Source organism: Abramis brama, assembly GCF_963993115.1.
Source record: "Abramis brama genome assembly, chromosome: 10".
Taxonomy (NCBI): Eukaryota; Metazoa; Chordata; class Actinopteri; order Cypriniformes; family Leuciscidae; genus Abramis; species Abramis brama.
In genome coordinates, this window is record NC_139972.1 from 13,127,431 (window position 1) to 13,144,349 (window position 16,919).

A 16,919-nucleotide genomic window follows, 5' to 3' on the forward strand; every position below is an offset into this window, starting at 1 on the left:
GGGGAGAAGGGGTAGAGCTGCAGCGTGCCGTTGGCGTGAACGTGGCGGATGTGTGGCACGTCGTAGATGTCGTCGCCAGTGGCCAGGTACCAGCGGAGGACGGCATGGGGGGCGCCACCCGCAGGACAGGGCAGGGACACCCCCACTGAGCTGGAGAAGGTCACTCTCTGCAGGGAAGCATTCACAAAGTACAGCCGCGTCGAGACCACATCCTCGCTGTGCACTGGAAGAGAGACAACATGGTCAGTCACAAAGTGACCATAGAGTTTTATTCAGCAAATCAACACCTGGACAGGTTAAGGGGCCAACTCATACTTGTTCCTTTGGGTTACTGCACTTTGAAATGAGCAGCACATCATAAAATAAGCTCTGTGCGTCCTTCTGGCAAACTTCCACCTCACAATCACATCTGGTAAAGTGCATGCCCTGCCGTCCTCTGATTGGATTATCCCAGAGGCGTTCCCATTGGGTCAGCACAACTCGATTCAAATTTAGAAATCAATCAATGGATTGAGAAGATGATGTAACCAAAAATTGTCCTTTATCTGATAATTTGTCTGTCATTTTCCAAGTGCACAATGCTAAGCTAAGGCTTGCTTTGCCTGTACAACAACATATAACTACTGTACCATAGTGTGACACACTGTTAGAGAAACTAACTACTGTAGCTAGTCAATTGACGTCGCGCAGATGGTGGAGTACCAACTTATGCTAATTAATCGGTTTGAGATCAATTAATGTCAGATTATTGCCAGTAAAAAAAAAAAAAAAAGGCATTTAAAGACTACTTCACTATTTTTGTCCTTCGTCAATCACGGGTTTCCTCTTGCGTCATATTCCGGGGTTCCCTGGGTGTCTGGTGCACATTCGCATATGCACAATCTTGAAAATTAACTTTGGTTTTGTTTTGTTTTTGCATTATTTTCCTGTTATCTCTGTAAAGCTGCTTTGAAACAATCTGTATTGTAAAAAGCGCTATATAAATAAATGTGACTTGACTTGACTTGGTTAGTGCTGGGCAACGATTAATCGCATTCAAACTAAAAGTTTGTGTTTACATAATATATGTGTGTGTGTACTGTATATAATCATTTTGTATATATAAATACACATATGCATGTATATATTTAAGAAAAATGTGTCATTTATATATAAAATATATATAATTATGTATTAATATATATATACAGTATATACATGCACATTTTTCTTAAATATATACATGTGTCAAAATATTGTGTATTTATATAAACAAAATAATTATACACAGTACATACACATATATTATGTAAACACAAACTTTTATTTTGGATGCGATTAATCGCGATTAATCGTTGCCCAGCACTATGAAGGAGATAAATGTACTACATGTAAGCTTGGTTATTTTGATCAAGAGCACAACAATCTATATGTTCACGTCGTACTAACAAAAAACTATGCTTCTAACTACAGGTCAAAAACTGTAGTTCCAACCAAACAACTTGCGAATGTTTGGTGGAACTATGGTTTCGGGAAGCACCAAATCATTGCTAACGACAGAACTTGTGACCATAGTTGGCTAACGCCTTTTGGAAAACACACCCCAGATACTTTAGCATCAATAGAAAGTGTTCATTTAAATTGACTCATTGTAAAACTGAAAAAGCTGCAATTTTCACAGAAGCAAACGCAGATGTAAATGAACAAAGCAAGATGCAGGCATCAGCAAGCCTTCCAAACAAAAACCGACTTTGTCCACAGCAATAGTGGATCTTTACTCTCCAATCACATCTTTTTATAGTATATGTGTTCTTGGCAGATGCTTCCTTACCAAAGGAACCTTACTTATCCAACCTTAACCCAAATGACAGTGATAACAAGCAGTCGTAGGGCAGGCATTAAAGAATATCACTTATCTAATATGTGTGCGGTGTGAGCCATGCTGAATGCTGCCATCTGATAGGAGAATAAATAGGTCATAGAACCCCCGCTATGTATCTACAAACCTCTCTGACAGCTAATCTGGATCAGACAATCATTCGCTCTTGGTGTATTACCAAACCCGGACTACTGTGAGAAAAGAGGAAAAAAAAGATGGTTGCGTAAATTAACGCGTGTTAATTTAGCAGCGTAGCTAATGATGTCCTTCAAAGGCGGCGTTTTAGTGATTTACCATTCCGGCGTCTCTATTATCTGCAGGCTCTATTACGGATTACATGGTTCTGGTGGGATGGCTCTGTATCTTTTTGTATTCTGAAAATTGCTTAGCTCAGCTCTGGCTCCGAGCCAAGGGAGACACAAGCCCAAAGCAAGAGAATTTTCTTCTAAGGCAATTACATTTAATTAATGCCCCCCACCAGGTTTATGTCAACAATGCCTAGATTAACCCCCATTCTTGTGTATTCTCATTGTGTTCAAAAGAATAATGGTGACATGCTACCATGCCATTAAAGTCAATGGGGTGCCATAGATAAGTAAACTGTAAGCTTCCATGCACAGAAGACTCAAAATGTATAAAAATGAATATGAAATTGGAATTTATACCCAATATTAAAATTGAATATTAAAGGATTAGTTCACCTAAAAATTCAAATGCTGCTTCTTTTAATGCAATGAAACCACGGCTGTACCAAGTCCCCATTCACTTTCACTGTATGGAAAAGAGCAGCTTGGACATTCTATAAAATATCTTCTTTTGTGCTCCACGCAAAAATAAGTTAAATGGGTTTGGAAAGACATGAAAGGTTTGTAAATAATTACATTCTATTATTTTACTGACTAAAATTATGTTATTATTACTTTTGACAGTTATAGGTTACTCCTTTTATCAGTCTCGAGAAACAAAGGACAATAATAATAATATCCATTTGGAATAAGGAAAAAAAAACAAACATGCAAAGCATAAATAGAATGAAAAACATGAAAAAAGTGGTGCTAGAGAATTGAAAGGCTGAGATTAGAGCTAAAGCTTTTACTGGGCAAGGTGGGGGTTTGGATTCTTTCTCTCTCCATCCATCACTCTCTCTCCCTCTCTTTTTATATTCCCATAGAACATGAAGGGATATGTTATGTGATTGGAATTTGTACGCCAGACGCAGAGAGTTAAATCCATATAATCTCCTTTCACATTTAACACACACAGAGCCTTCCTGGCCTGATAATCGCAGCACGGTGGAGGGCCTCTATCACTTCTCCTCTCACTCTGCCCTGTGGGGAGGGCAGATTATGGAGGTGGGTGCGAGCCAGGGGGCATGAGTCCAGACAGGACCAGGTCTAGAGTGAGCAGAGGAGTAGGTTAGATGGGGGGCTGCAGTGAATGGTTTTGTGGAGTCGAGAGTCACAGGTTGCAAGGGAATGACATAAAATGCTTTTCATTGTTCACGCTTCGCATGAAATAAAAATGTGCTGGATTACATTAGTGTAGACTGGCAGTTCTCACCCTTTATTACTCAAAAGTCCCTGACAGTCAAGGTTATTTTTTAAAGACTGCCTTCACAGCTATGAAACTGACACAAGTATTTTATTTTCTAACTATTTTCTTAACATAATCTAGAATCCCAGAATCCCATTAACTGTTCAAAATATCTTCTTTTTTGTATCTTCAAAAAGGCAAGTTTGCCTTTTGTGTTCAGCAGAAGAAAGAAATTCATACAGGTTTGAAACAACTTGCGGGTGAGTAAATGATAACAGAATTTTCATTTTCGGGCGAACTTTCACTTTAATAACAAGTACGACCAACTAGCAGTTAGTTAGGGTTAATCAGTCTTTTCGGTATCAGATTAAACAACGTTTAATATACATGTAAAATATACGTTTTTTTGCAACTGATTTAAAAAAGTTATGAACTGTCTTAAAGAACTGTTTAACCTGTTTAATAACCATTTGAAGGAAAGACAGCATGAGTATCTCTTAGAAGTGGAAATGCAAATGTTTTAGATCCAATTGTGATCCAATAGATGTCCATTTTCGAGAGGACGAATTAAAAAGTTTTGTTTGCCAAGGTAATATGCTGCAATAAATAAAAAGCTCAGTGGTGCAGTCAATTTCACAGTAGCATTTCAATAAATTGAACAATTTCATTTTATTTATAATTATTTAAACAATTAATTTATTTTTAATTTAATTGATTAATTTATAAATAATTAGAGAATGCTTTAGCCCCTTTAGATGTTCACGACCCTCCCCCCATTTCAGAACTAGACTGAGTTTTGCTGTGCATGCGAAGTCAGCGCTTTATGTAGTGCCACAGTTGCACTGACAAATCTAGGGTTTGAAGCAAATGTTTTGACCCACACTTTTGTATAAAGAACCTCTGGGATCCAACATTAGAGTTAAACAGCAAAGATCCCTGACATGCTCAAAATGGACTCAGTCCCTGGCTGCCGTCAGCCTTAAGTGCTATTTGGGACGAGAGCAGAGTGCACTCTATCCTGGTTTCTGAGCTGTGTCAAATATAATTCCGAGAGCTCTTTTCAGGACCATGGACAGTGACTGAAAGGTCCCTAAACACATTTCAGCACTATAGACAGCGCCAATCTCCTCTCGGCAGAAATGCAACTTAAAACTAAGCAAACACAAACATCTGTTAATCTGTAATAGTTCTTTATATAAATATATATAGATATAAAAAACATCTCTCGCTTATCATTGGACAAACGAGAGCAAACGCCATCCTGCGCATGGCATCAGAAAATATAGACAATAGCGGAAAGCATGCATGACAACACATCAGTTCACTGTAGATCTGAACAAAACACAGCAACACTGGGAAATATGGTCATGGTCGTACTGTTATGGGATGAAAAACAGGTCAACTGGTTAGTCCCCCTGCCCCCCCACCCCTTATGCCTTTGCAGATTATAGCCTAAAGCATAAACCCCCATAATAAAGATTGCAATATCTATAATCTCACAGTGGGGTTCTGGGTAAGGGGTTGTGGATCCAAAAGGGAGGGCCTGAGGATATCCACATCCCCCCACACTGTCTGGGTCTGAAGTATAGGAGGGGGAAAGGAAAAAGCCTGAGACCAGGACAGCTGCAGTTTGTCCTCCCCATCAACAGGTGTCACTATTGGGATGCTATCATAGAATTCTACCCGGAGAAAGCATTCTCTCTGCTCATGGGACCACAAAACTTTTTGAGCCAATAACCTGAGCTGTAAATGGCATGTGATAAATTACTCTAAAAGTGTGGAATTCCAGTTATTTCGATAGGAATCAGTGCGATCGGCAGTTTCATTAAAAGGGCAAAAAAGTTCCCTATGCAGATTTCGCTCATGTTCAAGTTGGTCATGTGAATTCGCCATGCAAACCAACAGAAAGCTGCTTGGTTTTAAAGTGACTTCTGAGTGAGCAGGGCTTCATAGATCGCAACACAATTGACAATGGAAAACTTTGCCTACATTTGCTGATGTGACCACACCTTAAAAGTGTGAAATTGAGTGTTTTTGTGACAATCATCCAATCAGCTTTGTCATGACATAATTTCCGGCAACTTTAAAGAGTTAAGTTTAACCCACAAATTTAAGTTCTGTCATTATTTACTCACCCTCATGTCGTTCCAATCCCGTAAGACTTTCGTTCATCTTCGGAACACAAATGAAGATCTTTTTAATAAAATCTGAGTGTTTTATGTCCCTCCATTGACAGCTACGCAATTACCACTTTCAAGCCCCAGAAAAGTAGTAAAGACATCATAAAAGTAATCCATGCGTCTCCAGTGGTTTAACCTCAATTTTATGAAGTGTCGCGAGTGCTTTGTTTGCACAAAAAAAACATAATTTAGCACTTTATTTACAAATTACTAACTTCCTGCATGCGTTCACGAGAGCACCACAACGTGTGTGTTGTGTTGACACGAGAGCAGACATAGTGCGTTGGAGATGAATATTTTGTAAATAATTTTTTTTTTTGCGGAAACAAAGCACTCGTGACGCTTCATAAAATTGTCAACGGAGGGACAAAAAGCTCTCAGTTTTCAATATAAATATCTTCGTTTGTGTTCCAAAGATGAACGAATGTCTTACGGGTTTGGAACGACATGAGGGTGAGTAGTTTTCATTTTTGGGTGAACTAGCTTAACTCTTTAAAGCCGCAGGAAATGGCAAATGCTGATTGGCTGATTGCCACAAAAACAGGCACAGTCCCAAACTCTTCTATACTGAGCTGTCAGTTACACACTTTTAAGAGCCAACAAATAAATAAAATCACTAGTAAAACTTACACTATATTGTAAGAAATATATTGTCGAAAAAATGTCAGCCAATTTTGAATGGCCACCAAATAAATGAAAAAGGTTTTAGAACCAATGGTGTAGTTTCAGCATAAAGTAGTGTATTCAAAGTAATTCAATTTAGTGTGGTGATTTGTTGATGCTATGCATTGAAACAAAATGGAAACACATCAACAGCAGTACCCACACAAAGCATGCAACAATGGTTGACCACTATGTCCAAGGATGTCCATCATGGTCCATGGGTAGACGATCAGTAATTTAGGAGAGTCTTAAGGATAGAAAAGAGAAAGGGCAATTGGATAACCCAATTTCTTCTCTCTTTGTTCTGAGATGACTTCCGTGTGAGGGCTAACGAAGCCCTGCAGCTCCTTGCTATTCCCGTTGCCATATGCCAAACGAGGGAAAGGGCTGCATGGGAATGCTGAAACGCTCCATTAATGATGCCCATTTTCCCTATCTATCTGTCTAACTCTCAAGATGGACGCGTTATTCTCCACCCACTTCCTCCAACCGAAAAAATTCCTGCTCAAAAATGTCTTTGCTCATCATTTCATGTTGTTTTTCCCTCCTTCTCGCCATCTCTCCCTGTTAATCGCCTTCCATTTTTCTCTTTCTTAACTCCCCCTTTATGTGTGGTCCTCCTAGCATTGCACATTTGCACAACATATACATACATATATTTTTTTGTTCAATCGCTATGAAAATGCCATTTGAATATGTATTGCGGATATCCTAGGCAATTGCCAATGGTGAGCCGCTATGCATAATGCAGCTCTCTCAGTCGCTCATCTGCATTTGCTTAGACACACACTCTCTCGCATGCACACGCATAGATCTTCACACCCTGTCCCCAAAGATATCTGCACACAATCTCTCTTCCGATCACTGTCTCACCTACATAAACATGTCTAAATGCAGACACATATTTTTGGGACGCGCTACTGTTCGACAACAACGCAATTCAACCATCCATTTGCCTCCGAGCCTCCCAATTAATTTATTCGCAGATTGTTCAAGGGCCATTTCCGCTGTCAAGCCTGTCTGTATCTCGCTACAACGCTGAATATTTTTTAACAGCTTCCAGTGTCATAATGTTTTCTTTAACCTATTAAAATGACTCATGAGATTAAGAGAGAGAGAGGCTGACTTTCTTCCTCCTTTGTTTTTATACCTTTCCTCAGACAAGCCACTTATCAAACCGATAATCATTTATGCGCGGCGCAGTCAAGGAAAAATCAATACTACAGGTGCTGAGTAACTTCCAGCTGAATCTAAAGTCAGCCCTACGTTGCATCCAGTTATAAATGGGTTTATGATAGCGAGAATGAGTGTGTATGTGTGTGTGTCAAGCATTTCTTCATAGCTAGGCTGAGGAGGACACATGTACACTTGGTGTTTAGATTACATTTGTTCTGGTATATTAGAGTAAATCTTGCCTGCCACTGTTGCCCCTGTGATTGTTCAGTGCTTTGCGTGAGTGAGCTAGAGTAGATTGGAAACCAGTCACATGTAACCTCCCACATTTGCATGGCAGTCTCTTTGAGAAGAGGGAGAGAAAAAAGTGTGAGGCATATCTATACATTTGTTTAAATAATTAGCATTTTGCATTCATCTATCCTGTTTACATTATATAATGAATCAAATATATGATATGATCGTGGTCATGTAAGAGACTGAGGCTGATGAGTCTCTTCATTTATAATCTTGATTTTGAATAGGGTAAGGGATCTCTACCCTCTTATCTTCACGGTACTGCAGCGTCAGGGAAAAAAGAAAACATTTACACCATTTGCCGAAGTAGCTCAGACTTCAAAGGGATGATTTTTGGAGGTTGGTGTCAGACATCTCAATGCAAGTCAATAGAACGTATGGAATCTTCTGTGTTTCAGATAGTTTATAAACTGTAGTTTGTATAGTTTATAAGCTGCCCCCTTTCTGGGAACTCTTTAACTATATGTGAGAACCATGTCATAATCTTAAACCGGAGCAACAGGAACCTGCAGTTCTGTGGCCCATGTCATTCTAAAAAATAAAGGTTCTTTATTGACTATGGATCCATGAAGAACCTTTAACATCCATGGTTCCTTTCCATAGCACAAAAAGTTCTTTAAAGTAGAAAAAAGTTCTTTAGATTTTCAAAATGTTCTTCACTCTACGAAAAAAAAGGTTATTTTAAGAACTGTTCACTGAAAGGTTCTTCTGCAAAAACTTGGAACCCTTTATTTTGTATCATCATTATTTTTTAAACTGCTCTAAAGTTGTCTTGATACTAAAATGACCAACATGAAACCACAGTAAAAATGTATTCCTCTCTGTGGATGGAAGTAACTATGTCTGAGATAAATCATGTCCACTCATAATTTACTAAGTACAATAGGGGAGAACAACGAGTGTTGTAACACAAGGTGAGTAACACCATCAGTTAGAAAGAAGTACATGAGTGAACTAGCCACCACCATCCTGGAGTGGAGTGGATGTGGGAAAGTCTCTGTGACCATTTAACTGAATGTTAACATTATATGACAGACATTATAAAATCTTAATCAAATTGAAAGTTTCTTCTAACTAGTTTCATTTGTAAACTAGATATGAACATATTATATCAAAGTTTGAGACACAGCACACAAAAAATAAAAAATAAAAAAATAAATAATGAGACTGGCAACACTCCACATTTGCGGTCACAAACAGCTTGACGAACGAATGGAATCCAAAGAGATGAGGAGGAGCAGGTTTTTTACATTGCAGTGAACTAACTTACTTCGAACTTAACTTACCAGACGTTTGACCTTTGACGAATTGATCTAATGTAGCCTACGTACGACCCACGTATGTAGGCTAAGTTAGTGTGGCACTGGAATGTACGCGAAATAAACAACTTTCAGACATGTCGACTTTTTAAAAAGTAATTTCTGACAGTAATTTTCAGGGCGAAATATGTTGAGGACCTCTCACCACTATCTAACCGCCATCTAAAGAGACGGTTGACAGTAGAACAGAAGAAGAAAATAACATTGTCATTACTCACCCTCGAGGTTGGTCTCACAAACCCATTTCTTCTATCGAACTGAAAGACGTTTAACAGAATATTGACGCTATCTTTCCCATCTATAATAAACCCTAGGCTACTGTTCCTGTAGGCTATTCCTATTAGAGACGTTTTAAACAAAGTAGTATTTATTTGTGTTAGTGATTATATCTGTGATATTTAAAATCATAATAACAAAAAAATATTGACAGTTGTTTTGTTTACCCATCCACACTGATCGTAATGGAAAGCGCGCGAGCAGCGTACTGTTGCTATGGTTACCGCTACTTCTGTTCCTCAGCGACTATAGTGCTCTGACGAATTGATTCTGTAACTTTTATTGTTACTGAAGAGTTGATTGAAAATGATTTTGAAACAAACAATATACTTAGACTATTACATTAATAGCCTACATCGTTTTATAACCTCCTCCAACCATTTGATTGGGTGTTTTGGGAGGGTTCAAGACGAGTAAATGGATGGTAACCCAAAAATTCTGTCATAATTTACTCACCTTCAAGTTGTAACCTGTATTAATTTCTTTCTTCTGTTGAATACAAAATAATATATTTTTAAGATTGTTGCTAACCAAACCCCATTGAACCCCATTGAACCCCCCCACCCCCCACAGCCTACTATGGAAGTCAATGGGGCCCATCTACTGCTTGGTAACCCATATATCTTATTTTGTGTTCAGCAGAAGAAAGAAACTCATATAGGTTTGGAACAACTTCAGAGTAAGTAAATTATGACAGAATTTTCATTTTTGGGTGAACTATCCCTTTAAACAGCGGAGTCAAACCCTCACAGACAGTTCGCGCCCTGATACCGCACGTCACATTATTCGACTCTTGATAGAACGGATGCTTTGCGCGCGGTGTCCGATTGGATGGACAAGTGGCCCCGATGTGTCGCGAGCAGCAGGTGCTCTCAGGAGGCGAGGAGTGTTTGTTCACGCGCTTAACTCACCGGCACACGAGCTCTGAAAGAAGAACAGCGGTCACCTGTCGAAGCGGAACGCGAGAGTGACACAAAGATTTTTATTTTGACCGCACTTCAGCTGAAATGGCAGGTCGAGCGGCGGGGAGTGTGGAGGGAAGAATAGCACGGCGCTTAACCCAGTAAATCTCACCGGTTGCATTTGTGACACCAGTTTTCTTTTGAGTTTGAAGGGTCTAAAAAGAGTCAATGGTGCATTTTACACAGAGTTCAGACTGTCTTGATTTTATATGGATATTTTACATGACTGGTGTAAATAGTCACATGACCAGAGCTGATCATATTAAATTGTTACTTTATTGATTGCAATTTTTAACTCTGTAGCCTATGTTTCCCATCGGCTACAGGAATAAAACACATTCTTTGACTAACTTTTTTATTTATTTTACTTTCTTTTTTTTAATGAAAAAAATCAGTTTCCACTATCCAGTGAGTAAAATTATTTAGCTGAGAATAATTTTGGATTTAAAAAAAAAAAAAAAAAAAAAAAACTGTTCAATCTAAACATCTTATTTTCAAGAAGAAGAAAAGTTCAAGTATTACTACACAATTCATGGGAGTAACGTGTTTATCTGTGACTCATGCTGCTGTCACACATGGCTTTACTCTTTATTTTTATAGAGGAAGTATCGTATTGTAATGAACATAGTGTCATGGAAAGAAGAGAGGAACAGGTTTGGTTTGTATGACGAGTATAACGAAATAGAGAGAGAGAGAGAGAGAGAAATAAATGGAGTCCTTATGGCCAATGACCTGATTTACTTTTGGAGTGGGGGATGCGGCAGATCTCCTACTAATTGCGCAGCTGGGAAGAACAGGGGATTTGATGGGGGGGGAAAGAGAAAGGAAACCAATTTTGCATATTTCTATGAGGGGGAGACCGGGTGGGATGGAGGTGTCCTGATGTGAGGAGCCGGTTTGACATTGCGAGCAGTTTGGAGGTGAAATCTCTTGAAAGTGGGCAATTTTTTGTAGATGTTCAGATATTTCTATGGTTGATGTAAAACATACACATGGCCATTATTATTAATAATAATATGTCTGACTCTGAAAGCGCCTGATGTGTTGGACGTGCATGGCAAGCTCCTTTCAATCACATTTTAATTTAGGCAAATGTTCAGAAAATCGGATCAGACCGGATAATATCGCAGCCACCACACAAATTTGACGACCTGACGACTGCTGATCCTTAAAATAAATATTGGACAGACACACACAAGCGAACACACACTGCCTATACATCCCTTTATTCATTATTTAATATCCAAGCAAATATGTCATAAATAAAATTATTAAAGCTAAAAAAAAAAACCCATTTGTTTGATATTTAAAAAAAATTGAGACCCATCACAAAGAGTAGGCTATACAACATCTGGATAATAACATGGATTAATTCTAAAATGTTATAGACCCTATTAACACAATTAAAAATCCTTCCAATAAACTAAGGCTTTATTAATTAGTTTAATAATAATAGTTATACTATTTGCTATTATTTTTGTTCATAATAATAATAATAATAATATTAATTATATTTTTTTTATATATAATTTTTTATCAAATTATAACTCACATGCAAATAACAATGTACATTTCAACCTTCAATACTGCAGCATCCCTCGGTGCATTTTTCCATTTCATTTAGTTGCATTTCCATAAAAAGACAAACTGACCCTCGAGACGACAATTTACCCTGGATTCGGTTTCCCAGCCCGGGGTTCAGGTGTGAGGCAGGGGGGTAATATATTACAACTTGCCCGGGTCACGATAATGCATAATAATACATTTAAAATGGCTGCTCATTTCTAAACAAAAACGACTAAAATGTGTTCTTATGATAACATACAATTATTTCTGGAAAGGTGGAAAAAAGCTTTTTAAGGAGAAATGTTTCTACATTCCTTGAAAGTGAAAAAGATGGAGGCGCGGCCCTCTCGGAAAAATACGCAGTCCTAATGCATATGCATGTATGATAATTGATGTGCGTTTTACATCTCCTATCGACCGTGTCATCAGAGCTTAAGATACATGATAAGATATATATTGTGAGAATTACAGAAAACTCTATATAAACTATGAGAATTATTAAATAAAAAGAGAACATGACAAAAATAAGTTTGTTTGCGCCCTCCATATCCCGTTTTTACGCACTTTACGCCCTACTGCACCCTTCCTCCCCCATACAAGAACACACACAAACATACACAAACACACATTAATACACACTACAGTTCTCTTTCACAAACCCACACGCACACTGGAAGAGAAACAGAATAATTCTGACCTTACATCCCCGATCAAATGACATTAAAATATAAAAACAAAATGTATTTTCAATTCTAAAGCATCCAAACTCAAGTACTGTATAACCAGGTAAAGCATTCGCATTTGAATTGGTTGTGGGCAAATATTTTAGTCATACTTGACGATGGAATATCAGATAAAGAACACTTCAAAACAGACGTTTTGAAAAGTGGTTTCATCCCAAAATATTTTGCAAGATAATTTTAGGGGAAAAAATATGTGCAAAAACTGAAAGCATATCTCCAAGGCTGGAGGGTGAGGAAAGGAGGGGCATGTATGCTGTGAGGTGTCAAAAACAAAATTGTTGAGGAGACATCATGACAGAAATTGATGCGTAAAACTAACTGAATGAGCAAATAAATAACCTTAATTATGATCAAAATAAACCACATCTTCGTTTTGCATTTATACAAATTCAAATGTGCCATATCAAACCCACCATCAGCACAGTCAAACCAGGAATATGTTGGCATAGAAAATGGAGGACCACTAATTGCACCAGTGCTAATTGGAAATGAGGCTGCATAAGCCATTCTATTTTTCACATGATCTATGCAGATATATTCACCCTCTACCACAGACATATGCACTTTTATTACAAAATACCAATTATTCTTTTCCCTAAAGGCATAAAACAGCATGTTACTATAAACAACGAACAGACCTATTCAAATCCAAGAAAATAACATTCTTATTCTAGCGCAGTAAAAAAAAAAAAAAAAAAAAAAGTATCAAGAGCAGAAAAATTACACCTCACTGACCAACTCTACTTTTCCCAACAAGCAACATACAGAAGGCCAAAAGTGTATGGCAAATGCACACGACCGATGCAAAAATCTGCTCCCGTTCTACATATTCATAACTCAACAGCATATTCATATCTTGCATACAAATCATGCTATCTCCCCCATCTTTGCGCACGGGAACATGCAGATCCTACAGCCTCACAATCTTCTGTTCGTCGTTAATCGCCGACTAGAGAAACACTTTCCCCCCATTTTAAGCAACTAAAAACATTTTGAACGAAGTTGTATATTAGTTTTAGAGGGAAAGAAACTTCCTAAAATCCAGATATGTGAGCGCGCAATAAAATAACGTTGAAACTCCGTCCACTGAACTTGGAACAGTGCGATTTTTGTGCAAACAAATTACCACTTAATTGAATTGAATTAATTGTGCAGTTATTTTTCCACATTGCAAGTAAAAAAAAAAAAAAAAAGCAGCAATGAATAAATAAACTGACTACGTACCTTCTTGAAAAGAATACAGCAGGAGTAAAGTTACCAGCCACATGCCATAAATAGCAGGTATATTTCTCAGGAATGTTTTGCAATCCCGACGTGTGCACTGTGCAGTATTCGGCCAGGCGAGGCTCCGTGCAGGAGTGGTGACGATGCTCCCCGGCGATCTCTCCAGCCCTAGTCCCGTACTCGTCAGCGCCGAGAAGCGGGGAAGACTTTGGTCCCGCCTCTCGTACCCTCCCCTCCGCGGGACCGTCATCCGAACGGCCCCTCCTTCGGTAGTCTAATGGTACGGCGAGATGGAGAGGTGCTGGTGCGGGGCCAGAGAGAGACGCGGCGAGGACGGCGCGCGGAGTTTTGTTGGTGGGGGTGGGTTGAGTGCATCAGAGAGGACAGGACTTAACATGTTGTTGTTGTTGTTGTTGTTGTTGTGAGCGGTCCACGTGGCTGGAGTCAGCCGGGGCATTATGTGGCACTCAATGTTACCATGGCGCACCTGGGAACTAAATGACTGCTTTTTTTACGCACGGCGGATCACTTTTCGCGATGTCAACGGCTTATCTTTTATCGTCAGAAATCTCGCATTGATGCAACGCTGCTGAGAAAAACAGCTTAAACCTTGTGTGGTCTCTCAGCCAGACCTGTTTGCTGGTTTTAGGCACTTTTCAACTGACCAGGACGGAAAAAAACAGCATGACCAGTCTGGGGGACCACCTTAAACCACTCAAGATTTGCAAATCAAACCATGTGTGTTTTTTTTTCCCCCGGCAGGACTGAGAGTCATTTTAAAGTAAAGTTCGTGTAAATGTTGCGCGCAAAACGCTCCGCGTACGTTCTTTGTCACTGATCGTTGAGTGGCACGCGTGCGTCCTTAGAGAAACAGCACGAGACCCGGTCACGCTCTCTCCATACATTAACGTATGTGAATAAGGGAGAACGCGTGCTTCAGAGGCGCGCCGAAGAGTGTCTGAATCGCCGGCATTGTTCTGCGCTCAGAATGAGAGGAATGACATGCGAAGGGCGTATCGTGTATTGTCTAGAGTGGCGGATAATGCTCACAGACCACCCCGGCTTTATCGTCTGGTGACTATAGAGTCTTTCTACACCTTCAACGTCTGAAAAAACAAATATTTATGTTAATGGATTTTATTAAACAGTGGGAATTGTAATTAGCATTATTGAACTCTTATAATTCAGATTAAGCAACAACAACAACAACAACAAAAATCTATTTGACAGTTTTTGTAGGCTATATGGAAATTGGCAAAATCTTCAGCGTATAAAGAATAAAGCAGTGATGGATATGGAATATCTTGACAATGATATGTAACAATGCTAGAGTGAGTGTCTGGGTGTAAAATTACAGTATGGTACACTACCTCCCCACCGGGAAAACTTAAGAAATGACAACAATGTGTAAAGTGATTGTCTGCAACCAATGGTTACAGTGTTTGGCTTGATGGTTCCGCTCCAGCGCTCTGGCTTCACACTCCCACACACACTCTCTCTTCTGGTAATTATTGATCTGTAACATGCTGTACTGCTATTGATTATAGGCTATGTGCAGCCCTGTCAGAGAATAAACCGATACAGAAATCCATCACACCGACATGTGATTCTACACACGCTGACAGCAACGTATCCTTACCCAACCAGTTCATATCATGTCATGTCATTTCAGTTCATTTCAATGGAATAATCATTAGTGAATTTATGTTCACATAGCAGAATCCTCCATCCCTGATTTATATATGTAAATTATGACTACTCTAGATAATAATATTTAGGTTAAGTTTATGCTTTCAGCAACCAATACGAGTATAGTATTTTCATCTTAGTTTAACCACGTTAAATCCAATTCTGCAAAGTTTTTTGCTTACATGGCCCTATTGAGGACAAGTTTGCATTTCAGAGAGTACAAAATGGCAACAATTCACTGCATTAAAATTGATTAATTAATACATTTTTGGTATGGATAGAGAACAGTACATTTCCGGACAAAGCCAGAGACCTCACGTTGACATTCTTGCAGTCTGCTTTGGGACAGTGTCACTGCAAAAACTACCAGGGCCTGAGATAACATTTTTATGGGTCAGCCCCTTCTACAATATTACCCAATGACTATACCATAAGGGATCTTTGCAAGCCCCTAACATTATCACTGAAAAAAAAAAAAAAAATCCCATGCAAAAAATTGTACCTTTTAAGGGCAGAACCACTTGTCACTGGGGCAGCACCTTTAACGGGTTCACATTAGTACCTTAAGAGTACCGTAACGTAATAATATGTAACTTTTAGGGTAGATAAGGAACAAAGATGCATTTTTCAAGGTATTACCCCGTTGCAAGCTAAACAATTTTTACACATTTTTCTGAGAGTAATGTGTCTAGGACAATGTTTCTGGTTGTCCTCACCTGACAACGGCCCTAGTTTTGGGTTGGGTTAATCTTAACGATGTGTTCACTCTTGTAATTGGGTTCTCTTGGTTATTTTGGTCCAATACATTTAGTCCTGGTTCGCTTAGCCATCAAAGTCATTTTATACACCTAACCCAAAGATTAAAAACAAAAAAGATCTGCTGCAAGGAGAAGCGGTACTGATGCCTATACCAAACTTTAATGGGCAACGTCACAACTATGATGAGAGAAATCAGGTATGCTTGAGAATTCTGTCTTTTAAGGGTCGCATCATGTGACGTCACACCCTGTTTTTTGGTTCGTTTACATGTCTTTGGATTGTGTTGCATATTTCAGTCGAACTGCACCAGAGTTCGTTTGGAAGCAGACCTAGACCCATCTTTTCAGTGGTCTCTGTCAACTTGTTTGGTACGCACCAGGGTTCAGAGCAATCGCACCAGAGTTTGTTTTAATCAAATTAACATGCCAAGTGTGAGCACACCCTAAGAGCAACCAATCTAGTTTGAAATGAATGACCAATAGGGTCAAGCACAGTGGCACAATGATGTGAAATTCATATGACTCTTTGGTGTCAAGGGGGATGACCCCTGATAACCTTAGGGGGTCACTTGGCCAGTGTTGTAATCGAGACCAACTAATTTGAGTCCAAGTCAAGGTCTAGACCAGAACAGGTTTGAGTCCAAGTCAATGACTGGACCAAGACTATGACTATAATAA

The 16,919-nt window shown here is 39.0% G+C and overlaps 1 protein-coding gene across 5 annotated transcripts in view; it reads right to left on the bottom strand.

Moving 5' to 3' along the window:
- Positions 1-14,124, bottom strand: part of dscaml1 (Down syndrome cell adhesion molecule like 1) — a 111,912-nt gene extending 97,788 nt beyond the window's left edge. For all 5 annotated transcript variants that reach the window (XM_084127395.1, XM_084127394.1, XM_084127393.1 and 2 more), the window contains exons 1-2: positions 13,795-14,124; positions 1-223 (exon numbers count right to left, since the gene is read on the bottom strand). The exon at positions 1-223 is cut by the window's left edge and continues 98 nt beyond it. In XM_084127395.1, coding sequence (XP_083983521.1) covers positions 1-223; positions 13,795-14,044 — 473 coding nt within the window. In that variant the 5' untranslated portion in view covers positions 14,045-14,124. The remainder of the gene's footprint in view (positions 224-13,794) is intronic.
- Between the last annotated feature and the right edge of the window lie 2,795 nt (positions 14,125-16,919).